This window comes from Gallus gallus, chromosome 3, assembly GCF_016699485.2.
Source record: "Gallus gallus isolate bGalGal1 chromosome 3, bGalGal1.mat.broiler.GRCg7b, whole genome shotgun sequence".
In the NCBI taxonomy this organism is placed as follows: domain Eukaryota; kingdom Metazoa; phylum Chordata; class Aves; order Galliformes; family Phasianidae; genus Gallus; species Gallus gallus.
Genome location: NC_052534.1, coordinates 75,596,859 through 75,614,113, shown reverse-complemented (window position 1 = coordinate 75,614,113; position 17,255 = coordinate 75,596,859). Strand labels below are relative to the sequence as shown.

At 37.2% G+C, this 17,255-nt stretch overlaps 1 protein-coding gene across 4 annotated transcripts in view; it reads right to left on the bottom strand.

Moving 5' to 3' along the window:
- The window catches only part of RNGTT (RNA guanylyltransferase and 5'-phosphatase), a 186,154-nt gene that overhangs the window by 113,169 nt on the left and 55,730 nt on the right, over positions 1 to 17,255 (bottom strand). For all 4 annotated transcript variants that reach the window (XM_040697864.2, XM_004940391.5, XM_419843.8 and 1 more), the window contains one exon: positions 15,615 to 15,686. In XM_040697864.2, the coding sequence (XP_040553798.1) occupies positions 15,615 to 15,686 (72 nt within the window). The remainder of the gene's footprint in view (positions 1 to 15,614; positions 15,687 to 17,255) is intronic.

Below are 17,255 nucleotides of genomic sequence, written 5' to 3'. Positions count from 1 at the left end.
CCTTGCTTAAATGTACCACAGTGTTGTTTAGAAAGAAGAATTATATAAATGTTAGCTTTTCTGTCATAGAAAAGAGAAAACTATAGGTGCAGTTGGAAAATATGCCAATAAATAATGGCTGCAGAAACACACAGAATACGTGATGGTTCAGTCCTACTGATACAAACCAGCCATTTCACATCGCTCTTTGCACACTGATGCAGTGAACCAGCCAGTACGAGCGTTCTAAATATGCTTGTTGGATTAATAGTTGCTTATAATGGAGTTTAATGGTTTAATGTGTTTTGAACATTAGATGGTGACAAGAACACACTGCGGATGTCATTTAGGGAAAATGAGCAAAAATTCTAGCCTGTTTCAATTCAACAAATACTAAGGCATACAATTCAAACACCAGCATTAGTTCAAAAGATACCCAGCACAGGAAATTCTTTACATGAAATCATCCCTCATTTTACCACCTCATTCACATACACACACACACACAGAGAGAAAACTTGGGAAAACCATCCCTTTCGTGGTCTGCAGAGAATGAGCCCAAAGAGCTTCAGCTTCAATACCAGAATTTTTCAACAAGCTGAAAGCAGTGAGCACAGAAAGGGGTGTGTGGGCACCCTGAGCATAGGAGATCACAGCCGTCAGAAGGATGAGCAGAAAACCAACAACCAAGCCGCACTAAACACAGTGAGAGGAGAAAGGGAAGGAGAATCCACAAGACAGAAAGCTCTACTCGAACACGTGACAAATAGAACCAGAACTGGTCTGAAAGAATAGCAAGTAGGTAAATGTAAAAAACCAACCAGGCAACCAGACTTAATGCCTGATCTAGTGGCTGGCAACCCCACCCACAGCATAGGGATTGGAACTAGATGGCTTGGGTTGGAAGGGACCTCAGAGACGATTTTATGACATCCTGAAGGAGTATGCAAAGATAAGAGAAGAAATGATAATGTTCTGAGCAAGTCTCTCAGCTCAGAGAAAAAGTGAACACCTGCATTAGATTAAGGTGAGTTTAATCAAGTCCTTTCCAAACTCAAAAGGAAACACCACTGCCCTGACCTTTGTAACAGCCAGTTGAAGAACGCACACCTTTTTCCTGCAAAATATGTAATTTATTTTACATACTTTATTATCACATTTTTTTCAATTTCATTATTATTATTTACTAAGTGTTCCCTACGTTTTAGCAAAATCTAAGAGGCATGCTCCCTTCCCTAAGGCAGCTTTACCACACAGCCACATTTCATGAGGTCTGAAAGAGCAAATGAGCTAATTAACTCCAAATATTTGAGCTTCGATAAGAAGTTTTTTTAAGAGAGCCTCTTTACAATGATTCATTCAAATGTTTTAGCGCAGTGACTTCATTTCAATCCCTTCACAGTTAAATTAAGAGCCAAGATGATTTAATATGCCCCATGAAAGAGCTGTATCACTTTCTTTTCCCTTAAATAATCCTCTCACTTCTCACTGCTATCTAAAACTAATTATTTCCTGCAGCTCTGTCAATCATGTATTTTTATTCCAAAGCTTGTTAAGTAGAAGGTCTATCACATAAAGGTCAGAGCTAGGCTGACACAAGATTACACGAGATGGGAAAACACAGGTAATGCTGCCAAGCAATTGCTTCATCAGTCAAGTAAATTAAGAAGTTAAGGAGTATTTCGTTCCCACCTAAGTATAGGATATTAGTGGTAAGAAAATTAACGTAATGTTGAATTTAAATCAAGGACATGCTGAATAAAAACAAGACTGGAAGAGGAAGGCTTTTACTGTTATTCACAATTCTCATAACCACAAGAAACATTAACATGTAATGCATGTGTTCTGGTCAGATACAAAACCTTCAAGTAGTAAAATCTAGCTATAAGCAAGTAAGTAGGAGGGCAATGCAGACCACAATAAATAATTTGTAGACCTTGACAAAAGAGGATGAGAATATTTAGTGTATAAAGCACACATTTAGAAGTTCTCCAAAAGCAAAACATCAGTGCTGTCATAATTTTTCATGGAATCACAGAATCACCAAGGTTGGAAAAAACCTCTAAGATCATCCAGTCCAACCGTCCATCTATCACTAACATTTCCTACTAAATCATGTCTCTCGGTACAACACCTAAAGGTTTCTTGAACACCTCCAGGGTGACTCCACAACCTCCCTGAGCAGCCCGTTCCAGTGCCTGGCCCTGATTTTAAGCAAGACATAGATGTTTTATTCGTCTGAGCATTCAGACGTTTGAGATTGAATTTCAGTGTGCAAGTTTCTGTTTTTTTGAGAAGGATGAGGGTCAGCAGTGCCTAACAGCACAGCTACTGAAGTGTGAGATGGCAATTCCTGTTCTACACATTTCCATCCTAAAGTAAGTTTGCTAGTGTGGAGTAAAGCACAATTAACAAGCAGCATGCATTTCCCATCTATGCAAGAAAGTTACACTTCCCCCTCACAGTGATTAAAATGCATTCCAGAGCAAAATATCACTTAGAAGAGCCTCAGGAAAGAGTCATCTGTTGATCCAACCTCTCTTCTGGGAATTTTTTCACCTGTTGTAACTTTGTGCATAACACTATAAGGTCACAGCGTAAAGTGGGCTTGCAGTAGATGTGACTGTTTTGATTTTAAACACAATCCTCCACACAGTCTCAAAACGTAAAATAACATCTCTATTGAGCTTTGAAAGCTACATAAGATTGAACTTTTCAATTTAAATTTACAGCATTTTAGACAAACTTCTCAACTGAATCCATACCCATTAATCACACAAGAAACTAGTGTACCACAAGAGAAATATGTCAAAATATATGAATAAAAACTGAGTGTGCAGCTCATTTAATCTCTCTCATCTTAGGGAGTTGGGGAAAGGCGATGTAGTTGCTGAAAGGAGCTGAAAGAAAAAAATTACAGTTCCAATAGGATCCCTCCATAGGGGTACTGAGAGAATGAATTTGGTCATATGTCAGGTTCTGTCCTGACGCATCAGAAACAGCCAAATCGTAGCTCTTGTGCTCCATCACGATCACAGAAGCGGTCATGCTGAAGTTACAGTCTCCTAGCTTTATGGCTATGAGTCAGTGAGTAACTTAGATTCCAGGTTAGCACAGACAGGAAGATGGCAGGTAGCACTGAGAGGGGTCCAGCAGGATAACAGGACTTCTGCTGTATGTCCCACCGGGGAACCCCTCTCTCGGGAAGAAGCATATCACCTCCGAGCAGCTGCTGAAGCAGGCAGGAGACAAGTCTCCATTCTGCCTTTAAGCAGTCATAAATTTGGTAAACTGCATGGGGAAAGTCCTTCAACTAGCTGGATGGAGTACAGATAACAAAAACAGGTATACAGGTACTAAATCCCACAAAAATACTTTCCATTAGAATTTGATGTTTATCTAGTTTCTGCAATACAACTGTAGTAGAAAGAAAAATAATGTGAACGCTGATGATAAGCAGCTTGGTCCAAGATAAACTGAGAATATTTGCTCTCTTCGCCTATGAGATACAGTTCAAAGCCTACCTGCCAGCACAGTCCGTTCCGTTTGCCTCCCCAAAGAAACACCTTAGAGATGAATAATTCAGCACACGCGTGCATATACGTTCCACGCACGTCTTCACTTATCGAGCCGTAGCAGAACACATGTCACAACTGTCTTAGCTTTAATGATTTTGAGAGAAGAATAAAGAACAAGCAGGCTGAAATCCTACCCTGTGTTTAGCATTATTGTTGACAATTCAAGGCCCTCACAGCTGACATCTGCATTTCCAACTAAAGCCCATTATTAGTTCTCCCATTTTCTGAAGACCTCGCAGTCAAATATCTTGCATTTAATACTTGTACTAATGGTCTGGCATGGATTGCTTCCGATTGTGCTTTCATAGATGTGGCCTTTTATGTTTTATATAGATAGATATATATGCATAGCTGATACATAAAAACAACTCTGAAGGTGCTGTTTCATTCTCCAAATAAGATTATTACTGTATTCAATTTTTATTTTTATTTTTGAAGTTTTTAAAACAGGACAAAAAAACCTATCAGAACTGAAACGTACTGCAGAACCGCAATGTTTCCATTTTTCTTCTCTAACACAGAATGAGAGACAACTACTATAATCTGAAAATTGAATTTGAAATGTGTTTCTTCTATATTTACCCACCAAATATTAAGAACAGCTACACTGATGGCAAGGAATTAGGCTGCTTCAAAATGGTTTCTAAAATTTATATTGGCAGTGAGGTACAGTATATGTGAAGTACTGTTTCAATTTTAACAATTCAAGCAATGCGCTGCACAAACATAATTACTATTTATATGTTGCCAGCTTATACAATGGAATATTGCTTCAATTTACCACAGAATAAAATTGGTTTGGGAATCAGACCCACTGAAAGGACTACTTAAGACATGTACTTAACTATTTGTATTCCTTTTTCTGAAAAACATGGGGTACATTTTGGAATGAATCAACAAAGGAAGGAAGCTCATATTCCATGAATAAACATCAAGGCCTAACAGTTCACACTTTTCCTATCTGCAAACATAACTTGAACAAAATAGCAGGACTGTCAAAACAAGGACAAGCACCTAACCCACCTCTTCTGAGACCACAGCTGTAAGGTAGGCACTGAAAGCTTAGGAGCTGCTATTTGGGGAACACCAACTCAGTCCTATTCATTGTTTGACTGCATGTACAGTGGTTTCATTCAGCATCTTTACAATCCTTATAAATCCTTCTGAGCCTTCAAAAACAAAACTCAAATCAGCAGATTTTACTGGGATGTAAATGTCTGAAATCTGCAGGAATGATGTTCTAGTCTAGACTGGCTGCCTCCCTCAAGTATTTTAAGGAGTTGATGAACTTCCAATTTTTAATCACAGAATTAAAAAACAGAATTCTAATAACCCACAGCTATAAAATAGATCCTCCATCATCATCATAGGGATATTTACACACAAAGATCTCACACTGTCCTCCCTTGGGAATCTAAATTTTGAATAATTTATTCAGCATTGAATGTAGGCTATCTGCAAAATAAAATATTGAACACAAGGCTTTACTGCTTCTATTTTTTTTTCATATGGACTTTTGCTAGTGCTGTTCATGCATGTAATATGTAGGCATCTTAATTGTGACAGCTACTTCATGGCCCAGACAATATTTTCCTGTTTCTGCCCTTGCTCTCCTTACGGTCTCTTCCTTTTCACCAGCAATTCACATGACTCTTCTTAGGGTTAGTTATTGATGGCTTTTACACTGATGTCTTTATGAGGAAGTACCATTCCCATGAGTTAAGAAACCATGGGAAAATTTCTAAATCTTAAGAGATATTGTTCAGAGTGTTTCATACTTGAAGAGATTGTAAAACTCATTTTTTAGGACAAAAATCACTTTGTTTTACTTTAAAATAAGATTACTCATTACAGTAAGCATAACTCCCCTAAAAATAATTTATATTAAAAAAAAAATTCAACCTACAATTATCACTGGTTCACAAGTGTTTTCTTAGAAAGGGAACTACCTGTTTTTCCTAAATCAGGATAGAACTAGAAATTAACGACCTGCTTATAATAGATTTTATACTCCTGAAGACTTGCAAAAGATCTGTAATTTAAGTACACAAGAAGAAAGGGGATAGACTTTTTAGCAGGATCTGTTGTGATAGAACAAGGGGATGGGAGATTTAGATTGGATATAAGGAAGAAGTTTTTTATAACAAAGGTAGTGAGGCACTGGAACAGGTTGCCCAGAGAGGTGGTGGATGTCCCATCCTTGGAGACATTCGAGGTCAAGCTGAACCAAGGGCTCTGAGCAACCTGACCTAGCTGTAGGTGTCCCTGTTCAGTGAAGAGGAGTTGGACTAGATGACCTTTGAGGGTCCCTTCCAACTCAAAAAAATCCTATGATTCTAATCTTTGTAAGATACCTAGTCCATTATATGCATGGTTATGCTTACAAACTGATTAATTGCTATTATGCTTATTTAAAAAAAAAAAGTGGTTTTCTTCATACTTGTTTTAAACAAAAATTCTAACCAGAATGAAATACAGCCCTCACATTCTCTCCTACCACAAGTCCTACAGTAGATGATAAGAGCCACTGAAGTTATTCAAACATACTGAAAATGGAACAGAAGACATTTGAGAGATCTTGCTTTCACCTTCAGAAACCCTATTTTGTATTATTTATCTATTTTAAATCAGGTACACCCTTCTGATTAACTTTTTTTTTTTTCCTCTTTAGTTTCTTTTACATAGAAGCAGGAAGAAGAGAGGAAGGCAGGAGGCAGGGAAGAAGCTGAATATATCAAGTATGAGTACCAGATAAAGCACAGAGAAGGAAGAATTAAAACTAAGTTAAGGATATAAGACTAAGTTTGAATACTATACCACTGATTCCATAAAGTACAGGCAAAAAAGGAAAGATATTTCCTTTTTTGAAAGAAAGTAATGAGATTTAAGCAATAACGCACTAGCAATAATGATGCAATTGGAAGACTTGCCCAACTGTAAAGTTTCTCAGCACTTTCCACTTCAGTTGTGATCATTCTCAGATTCCTGAGAGATGTGAATATTTGCCTAAGCCAGAAGTTGAGCCCAGGTCCACTTGACAACGCCCACTGTAATGGTTATTACAAACTGCAAGGTGAGGCAGACAATTTTTTTCTATTTAATGTTACAGTTCCTAACACAAGTTAAAAAAAATTGCAAATAAAAAGTGAGGGTTTTATAAAGGTGAAAATGTGACAGACAAAACAACTCAAAAAAAAAAAAAGCTCTTTAAAGAGACCTTCAAACAAACAAAAGAAAAAAAACCTGTCCGTGGACTTTATTCCCTGTAAAGAAGGTTTGAAGTATTTCAGAAACATTTTCATCTACTATGCAACTTTAACATTCAGGTCTCACGCTGTAATTGCCTTAGCAAGTATTACAGCTTGCTCAAGAGCTGTCACATCAGGGTAAATAGGAATAAAACCTACACAACCTAAACACCTGAAAAATAATAAAGGATTCAATACCATAGCAACTTCTATAGCTGCTTCTGGAGAACTACTTGTCCCCATCTCTCCCAGGAGCAACACTTCATGCCTCTTCTACTGACAATTATAGCAGTGGTAATCTGCTATTCAAAGGGTTCTCATGAGGCATGCTTCACAGGAAGGTATGGAAACAACTACCTTCAGGGAAAAAACCAAGACATGACAAAATTTAATACAGTCTCTTTGCTTCTGAATAATATTCCACCGAGCATTCTCTATTCTGGAGATCGTGGAAAACAAACTACCTTACCTGCAATTTGCAGTGCCCCTAGGGTTGGGAAAAGGAGGATCTAACTCAGAGACACAGGGGAAAGGAAAAAAATCAAATTCATTTTTTCACAAAATCTAACCAGAATGTAAAACAGTCGTCTGTCAGACTAATCACCATGCAAAGATAATAATAATAAATGCTCCCTTACAGAAAGCAGCTTATCAGATAAAAAGTACAAAATGAGGAACAGAAAAACAACATAAATATCCTGGTCAGCACCCTTCAGCAATAATTTACTTTTCGTAGGTAATACAGCAAAAAAATTCTAAAGAGGGATGCAAACACACCTAGCAATGCTACTTCTCAGTTGCACATCTACCTTTCTCAAACACAAAGAGTAATAGGAAAAAAAAAAAAAGCACAGACTATGAGAGGTTCACAAAATAAGTAAAGAGATTTTCACTTTTTGCTGCTGAGACATAGATGTCAATGTTTAATAACAAAAAGGATGAATAGGGAACAGAGCTGAGACAGGAAAGAATACGAAGAACAATAGTTATATACATTCCTGTCCATACATCTCCACAGACCTAAAAGCTTCTGTCCCAGCATGGCCTTATTGTATTGACACTTCACCTTCCAAGGCCTTCTAAGCCCACCACTAGTTGCTCTCCCTATTCTGTAACATCATCCTACTCAGACACCCTAAGAAAAATTTAAGTATATTACAACTCATGGCTTCACCTGGCCAAGCTGTCCCTGCTCATCATTCAGTACACTACAGTCTGTGCTCATCATCCAATAAACTATGTTTCAAAACACAGAGGAGTAGAAAGTAGTGACACTACCAGCTGCGTGACTTTGCAAATCAAGCAGGAGACCTGGGAATTGGAAAGAAGCTCTAGAGGTACCAGAACACTGCGGTTACAAGGCAATCTTAATGCATTTTTCTTGTGTTACACCAGAATGCAACGTGAGGTAAGATCAAGCTGATGCTCTGCACTTCATTTACCTGAAAACCTCTTAGCTGGGATAGAATGAGGATGTGCATACAGATTTTTAGAACATAATGTAAAGACCACCATTGCAGGGGCCTAGCCAAGAGAAAGTACGTGAACAGCCTTCCTATTTCCTAGGGTACCAATAGCAACAGAAGTATTTTAAACCTGTATTTTCAACTTTAACAATTTCAGAAATAAAATAGGGATTAAAATTAATAGTTGGAAAGTCATTGGCTGTCATGTGTATTTGTAAACAGAAAAGATTATGCAAGTAAGTGCTCACATCTCTGAATTATGCTCTCAGAATTCGCACGGTGTGTTTTTCAGATGAGGTTACTTGACTAATAAAGGACAGACAGCCTGTGCTGTGAGCTTTATATCACTTTTAAATTAGGTTTATAATGGAAAAGTCAGACATGGTCATATTTTACAAGGATTTAAAACAAAAAAATTTCATGCATGAATTCAGTGAACCCACAAGAAGATTTATGATCACAGTATCTGTTTACAGTGACAAGTTTAATCTAACAGCTACAACATTATTATGCATAATGATAGCAAATGAAATTTTGATCTTGACTTGATTTAATGCATAGAATTTTCAAAAATGTATCAAAATTCCCTATCTCCTTTTTAAACATTGAAATAATTATTCTTTTTCAAGCACTTGATCTATTCTTACCACTGCAATCTGGTCTCAAGAAGACTTGGCTAGAATTTTAAAAATTAAAGGCCAGGATTGGAAAGGAGAAGGAAAAGTACTACTCATTTTCAGCATCTTTGCTAAGAATTAATTAATTAGGACCCTACATTATGTCAGCGTTACTTTTTATTACTGAATTAAGTTAGGAAATAAAATAGTTGCTTGGGTTTAGTGTTTATACATCTTAACGTAGCTACGGAATATGATCTAAGAAAAAGTCTGTCAAAACAAGGTCTCTCAGGAAGAGCTGTCTCAATGATGACTGGATAATGAAGACATTTTCTATTATAAATAGTTCTGATGAACAGAAATTTGGATTTATTTCTATTTACTCTGGGACTGCTAATTTTTCTGTTGTCACCATCCTTCACTACAATAGAGCTACCCATCCCATTTGAACTTTTTTTTTTTTTAAACTAACTATTCAGGTATTCAGAAAGAGGTAATACTGTACAACTACAGCTACCTAATAATGCGTTCATCTACATAAAGCCACAAATCAGGAATCTGAAAATAAGAGGCATTGCAGGGATTTCACTTTGTACTCATTAAGACTAACCACTGCAACGATTGCTAGGTCCCATTAGATCGGATATAAGAAAAATCTTTTATTTATTTATTTTTACAATAAGGGTAGTGAGGCACTGGAACAGGTTGCCCAGAGGTGGTGGATGCCCCATCACTGGAGATGCCCAAGGTCAGGCTGGACAGGGCTCTGAGCAACCTGATGTAGCTGTGGGTGTCCCTGCTCACTGCAGGGGATTAGGACTAGATGACCTTTAAGGGTCCCTTCCAACTCAAACAATTCTATGATTCCATTAGCTTCTTATGTTCAGAGGATCATGGAAAAAAAAAAATCCTGATTTCATTTATGCAGAGTCCACACATAACCAATGACATAAATGTGGAGGAAAAAAAATCAGTTTGAAAAGCCAAATAAACATATGCATTTTAAAGAAAGTGGATTATGATTCTTAAAAAAAAAAAATCTTTTCATGCAACCTAAATGGTACAACTTGACATGATAACACCATCTTTCCCACACTGGTGACATAGACAAGAAGTGGCATATTAGTTTTGGTGCCTCTGTAATCTTCCTTTGTCCCCTGTAACAGGACTCTATGATATACTACTACATTTTATTCCATCTTATTTCCTCTCATCCTCCACTGCAGGCCCCTAAATTAACAGCAGAACACCTGACATTTCAAAAGCAGCACTTTCTGAAATTCAGTGAGGCAACACCAACATTTGTTAACCAGAAGACAGCCCAGGAACACCTGCATTGGAAAACTAATGCCGCAAAGCCTTATCCCTGGTCCTGAAGCCACTGACTGGCTGACCATGCTCATTCATTTCTGGTCTACAAAAAGAAGATGACAATATATGGGGGCAGCTGCTAAGAACTGTCCTTTAACAACGTTAAATCTTAAACTATTCCTGAGAATCACTGAAGAGCACAGTAGCCAGCCGGCAACAAAACTCTGCCAGAGACCATTTTAAGTACTTACAGAGAAGATTAAGTTTCAGTACCAACTATCCAGACAGCCATGTGCTGATTAATTTATTACTATAGAGGTATGAAGCTTCTAAGAAAGGGGGGTTTTGAGAGATGATTTTATATACACATATATATTGGGGTTTTGTTTGGTTTGTGTTTTTTGTTTGTTTGAAAGAACCAAGCAAAGCAGAAAAAAAATGCAGGGATTGCTGTTTCCTCAGTTAAGGCTGAGAGGTTGGTTTATTTCACTTGCATACATCTTCCTTTCTTTGAGCTTGCTTTCAGCACGTGGGATGAAAGCAGTGATACAGCAATGTCATATCTTCTGTTTCTATTAATAATAATCAACATTATGTTTCAGACTGAAGAAAATGACAAGAAAACAATCTTTTGAAATTTCCTGAATAATCATTTGCTTTTCCTGGCATTGGCATGCCTTGTAACAAAATAGGTACTACCACAAGCTTATGGAAACTACATAGGTTGCTCCAAAAGTAATGCCTCCTATTTATCTCCACAGAAACTACAGCAGATACAAAGGGTAAAATAATACCATGCAGCAAATTCTCAGCTACAAAACACTACTTTCCAAGATAGTCACCACAGTTACCCACTTTTGCCAGCAATGAACAAGATCCTACATGTCATGCTCATAACAATACACACCAGCAAAGGTGACAGACTGTCAACATCACTGCTGAAACAGTGCTCACCACCTTACTGTGCTCACATCCACCAACTGGTCTTCACAAGTGTCAACAAATATCAGTGGGTGCCATTTTTTTTTTTCCCTATGTGGAGGAATTCAATACCATACCTTATCTTCATACACACTTCCATGTCAGATGACATTCTGTCAGACTGCCCCTCTGATGCCATCTCTTGCATTAAACCAAAATGTAACAGAATATTGGTGGGAAGGTTCAACCTTTACTGCCATGCCACCGATATCTGCCTCTGATATCATGGGCCAACACAAAATAGGAGGCATTACTTTCAAAGCAGCCCATGTACAGGCCAAATGAGGAAGTAGAAATTAAATCAAAGCATTCCATCATCAACTCTGAAAAGTGACTTTTTCAGCAATTGCAGGTGATAAGCATCAGAATTAAAAAAATTAAGAAATTATTTCCATGCTTCCTCTAAGGAAGCAAATATACATATCTCCCAATCACTGAAACCCAGTTTTTCCTTCTTCCTAAGACTTTTGTTGCCTAGATATCTAAACCCAAATGCTTAATATGTATTTCAATCACAGTCTATTTTCTCAGTTTCTTTCACCTCTTATATAAGGCCACTGAAGTTTGTTCCTGATGCATCCCAGTAAAATCGAAAACCTAAATAACAAAAAACCTCACTGATAAAAAAATTTATTAAAATTCTTAAGAGGTAGGCAGTCTTTTTTCTCATTCTTCTCCCTTGCCATTCTCTTTCATTTCATATTCTCCCTGCTCACCACTAAGTTTCTGTTACCCTTCTCTCCCAATAACAACACCATCCTGCTTTCAGTGATTTCCTCACCTTCTCTGAGTCAAGCACAGATGAAATGCTAAGTCTGAGGAAAGATTCTGTGACGTACTGAGGCACTGCAATTCCATGACTTTCTCCTAAATCACAGTATTGCACACAAAGTTAAATACCTTCCTTTTATTCCCATCTGATTCACGACTAACAGACCACTGCTGCTCTTAGATCTCAAATTGATACTTGTCTGTCAAACAGGAAACTTTTCTAAATTCCATCTCAGACAGGTTGCCTTGTCTCAAGCTGCTACATTACACTTGCAAACACTAGTTTTAAGAATAATTAGTCCCCTGAAAACAAGAGAACACAGAATAAAAACAAACACAAAAATGAAATACAGTCCAGTTTTGAGGCACAACAACAATGCTGGGTGAAAACCTGAGAAGAGTTCAAAGTGATATTACAGTAAGAGACATTTGGAAATTATCAATTATATGACACTATTTTGCCATGGCTTGGAATTCCAATTCCATTATTTTTCTGTTCACGTCAACAGCCTTCTCTACACTATTTACAGGCATCCTGAGAGGCACAACTTGATGGAATTTTTGCTATCAATGTATATAGTTCTGCAGAATGCATTATATCACTTACCTCAGCATTAACTTCCACAATTTTGTGTTGGCATTGGTTATCCTAATGCACAAATACTCAGCATCATTAACAGTGCACATAAGTCTTTGGGACCTAGTGTGGAATTTGTGAATTTTGTACTTCAGAAAGAATCTTCTGACAAAGCCAGAAAACTGAAATATTTACCTGGTTTAGGATGGTATATGTGCAAAATAAGTTGAGCATTTGAGAATAAGGTCAGCCAGAAGTATCCCTAATTCACAGACCTGACTTAAAATGAAGTTTGCCTGATCAGACAAAGGTGTTCATCAGCAGAGTTTGAATTCATATTCCTTCCACCACAATGCAGCACCTCTAACAGCAGAGCATGAAAAAGATGAGATAGGGGATGTGTCAGAAATGCCATACTACACAAAATGGCCAAGGAGCACAGTAACTCCAACACTGACTTTCAGAGGAGATCTACGTTCACAATCAAAGAGCGACACAGAATTCCTGAGCAGTCCCTGCAGCCCTCTACTGGGGAGAGGGCTTTTGGAGTGAGAGTTCGTTGCTTTGTGTAATTATTAGATTTGAAACTACTAGGAAAATTACACAATCTAACTTTTACAACTTCACGAAAAAAAAAAAGGAACTTATCCTTCCCTGCCAATTAGAAGTTTTCAATGCTTTTACCTCTCTTGGTGATAAAATGCTGTTGACCACTTCTTGCCAAAACAAACATGCTCAGGTGCCCAGTTTTGTAATTAAGCTTCTAAAATTAACCTAAAAACTGCTGTGCTTTTTAATCTTTGTGGTAGAATCACTGCTAATCAATTCTAGCAGCTGAAGCCCTGCTTGTACCCATACTGATAAAAGTGTCTTAATTTGTCCTTGACATTAAAACTGTGTTATATAACAACAAACTCCGCTCTCCTTCCCAATCTTTAAATAAAAAAATAACCAACCACCAAAACATATTAAAGCATTTACAATGCTGCTCAGAAGCAGACTTTCCTCCAACCTTAACAATCGTCTGAAAGCCCTCTTATCATTTTTGCTGTTTGCCAGGTGGGATTTTTCAGATTAAGTTTGGACACTTTGCTCCAAACATTTCACCAGGGCTTTTAGAGAGCCTTATTTTGATAAGACAGCATATGCATATCCCAAATGGAGGGGAGACTGTTCATTTTGTACCTTACAATTCATTTTTAAAGGGAAAGTAACAGCAGTGAGTGACAGGCTGGACAGAGCAAGAAAAGAGACAAAGAGCTACACAAAGAAAACAAACATTGAATCACAGGTGGAAGGAACAAGTGCAAATACAGGAAAAAAGAGAAGATCATGCTTTTCAGAAGTGCACAAGGAATCTTTGTGCACTGAAAAGTCCTAACCATAGGAAAGATCCAGGAAACTATCATCTATCACAGCGACTACACTTCTCAGCATACCAACATCTTTTTCTGTGGCCAGTACCATGGCTCAGCCTGCAATTCCCCTACATGCTGGGTGGCCCACTCAAGCTGAATAGCATCTTACACAAGTCTCAAAGAGTCAACAGCAGTTTAAGAAGTCTGAAATGTCTTGTGTTTTAGTAATAATGTTTGCCCTGTTGGGAAAACTAACAGGATTCTGTATTTTCAGAAGCATTAACAGATACTAGACTGTTTTTCCATGGGCTGAGAGGATCAGAAGAGCAAAAGCGATGAAACTCTGAGTTGAGATAAAGATGGGTTTACGGAGAGAGCAAAAGCTGTTTGCACAAGCAAAGCACATAAGGCACTCATCTATTCACTACTTCCCATCGTCATGCTCAACCACTTCCAGGAAAGCAGGCTCCTTCACAAATAATGGTTCCTTGGGAAGATAAATGCCACAACTGTGAATGCCCTCCCATCCTCCTCCTTTCTCCCATCTCTTATTACTGAGTACAATAGCATATGGTAGGCTAGGATTTCCCTTCAGTCACTCAAGGCTAGCTGTCCTGGTTCTATCCCTCCCCAGCTCCTTGTGCCCACTCAGCTCCTGGCTGGCAGGGCAGCACGAGAAGCAGAAAAAGCCCCAACCATGCGGACACCACTCCAACAGCTGAAACACTGGTGGACTGTCAATGCTGTTTTGGTCACAAATTCAAAGTGCAGCACAATAAGACTTACTACGAAAAAAACAACTCTATCCCAGCCAAAAAGAGCAGACATATTCTATATTCACTACATTATTTTAAATGCTGTTTTGTAAACATCTACATGGTTACATCGATCTTTCTCAAAAAAAGATTTTCTCTTCCCTACAAGTAATGGAGAAATCAATAGAAAAATTTATTTCATGTGAAACATATGGTCAAGGTTAGTTCTTCAAGTAAGCCTCAATAGGAGATCCTTTTGTAAGACTAACTCCATATTTCATGTATATCATGCCTTTCAGGGGAAAAATATACAAAATAAAAAAAAAAATCTACAAAGGTAATGAGCAAAAGTCCTATGGTGACTTTCAAACACTTACCATATTTAAAATAAAAAACAGAAACAATCTTCTTGTTAAAAATACAGAGAACAAGTATCTACTGTGACCACAGAGGCTATCTCTAGCTGTCAAAAAAGGCTTGTCTTTTTTTTTTTTTTTTTAAACAACATATTTCTTTCTCACATATTTGCCCCACAGCCAGTGTAAACAGGAGAGTCTGCTTATTGAGCAGCTATCAGAACCTACATGTTTGGTTTCAAAGAGAAATTTGAGAAAGGTGTTGGAGCAGCTTAACAAGGAGCACCGTGATGCTCTCATAAAATATATGCCTCTAACAGGCCAACTTCTCCATCTCTTCTCCATTTTCACTCTCTATATAGTTCAGGAACGCTTTAGAAATGGAAAATTTTCAAACAGTGTTTAGTAGACCATTTCAAACCACCACTATGTGGAAATAAATCAATGTCTTTTAGAAGGCTGCTTTCAATCTTATTTCTGATCCACTGCTTTTTATTGAGCTGCAAAAGGACCTGATACTTTTGGTGTTGAAGTTTATACTCAAGCTCTTAATTATACCAATAAGATTAAATTAGCAATGAGAATCAATAACTAATGATAAAACCAGAAGTACTTACATTAAACTTAATAATGTCATATATCAAGTACCGAGGAACAACCTGTCCATTAACCTTGTCGACGATCATTTCCTTAAAAGAAAAGAGATGACATTTACATTTACTTCATGACTACAAGAAAAAAAAAAAGTCAACACATTCATAACTAGTCAATAAGCCTGAGAGTGTGATGTAATCAAATAACTGGCACATTCTTACTGCTAAAAACAAATTGTACAATATGTCAGCATTATAAAAATATTATGGTCCTAAATGTCTCACGAAGCATTCAGTAGGAAGGCAGAAAGCTGTCCTAATGCTCCACATTCTTATCTGCAATATTTCTATGTTAGGCTCTCCACAGCTTTTAAAATCATGACCTTTCTTGTAGGAATGAGGCCTTAAACACAGTCAGAACTGCAATCTTAACTGGCCACTTTTGGAAATCTCACCTACAACAAAAACTTCAATAGCAGAAAAGTAAAGAGCAAGCTCTTTCATCCATTTTCTATGTTCACGTTGGTCATTTTCATGTTATCTGTGTTCTAAGCAGCAGTGACAAATGCAATTTGTTTGAATGCTGCACTGTGACTAAGCACTAGGACTCTTTCAAATGGAAATACAACATCTGTATCACATGAAATTAGTTTCAATTCAATATATATTGGTAATCTATCTTGAAAATGTCAGCAAGGAGAAAATGTATTAATGATCAACAAACATGAACACCCACACACCTTACATGCTGATACCTATATCTGTAGCTCAGGTTTGAGATACGAAGCAGACCAGTTCATTAGTTTGGTAAATTAATAAAAAAAAAAAAAATATTTAGTCACATTTTAGCAACTTTTTCCATCCTGCTCTCCACCACCCAATTCTTAGCTAATGAGATAGCTCTACCAGCAAAGGGTTCTTTGCTGCCAATATCAAATTCAAACTCTAAAGCCACACATAGGAGATGAAACAATAGGAAAGGGTAAAAAAAAACAAACAAACAAAAAAAACAATAGTTCCCTCTAACATGATGAAAGCATAACTATGTGCTCAAGAATTAATCCAAAATAGCATCTTACATCAACTCAAATTAATTCTTAATGAGTCACTAGCACTACAACCTTTTAACTTCTCTTAGAATCTAGAACTTTCACAAAGTAAACCCCAATAAGATTTTCAAAGATTTTCAGTCTGTACACATACCAAACTCCTTGAATTGTACCTAGTAATTAATCACATTAGTCTTTTAAAAAATAAGCAATTAGTTTTAGATACAGATTTGTTTTCAAGTACATACAAAGTTGGAGGCATTTAAAGATAAACTAGAATATGTAAACCTATTGTTTCAAATAACAATGGGCACTAGAAGTTTCCTACTTAATTATTCACAATCTCATCTTCTATAAACTGAATACAGAGATGGGGATCATACTTTCACAGCCCATACATATCTTCCTTCCATAAAGGGGAAAAAAAAAAAAAAAAAAGAGTGAAAAATACTCCTTTGTAATACTACATTACCTTATTCTTAAGTCTAAAAATCACTTAGCCATAGGTCCTGTCAAATAACAATTGCAAAAGTCTACGTAGAATTGGTGTAATTAAATGCTCTTCCATCACCTTCCAATATTTAGGTGAGATACTGGCAAGCTATGAATAGAGATG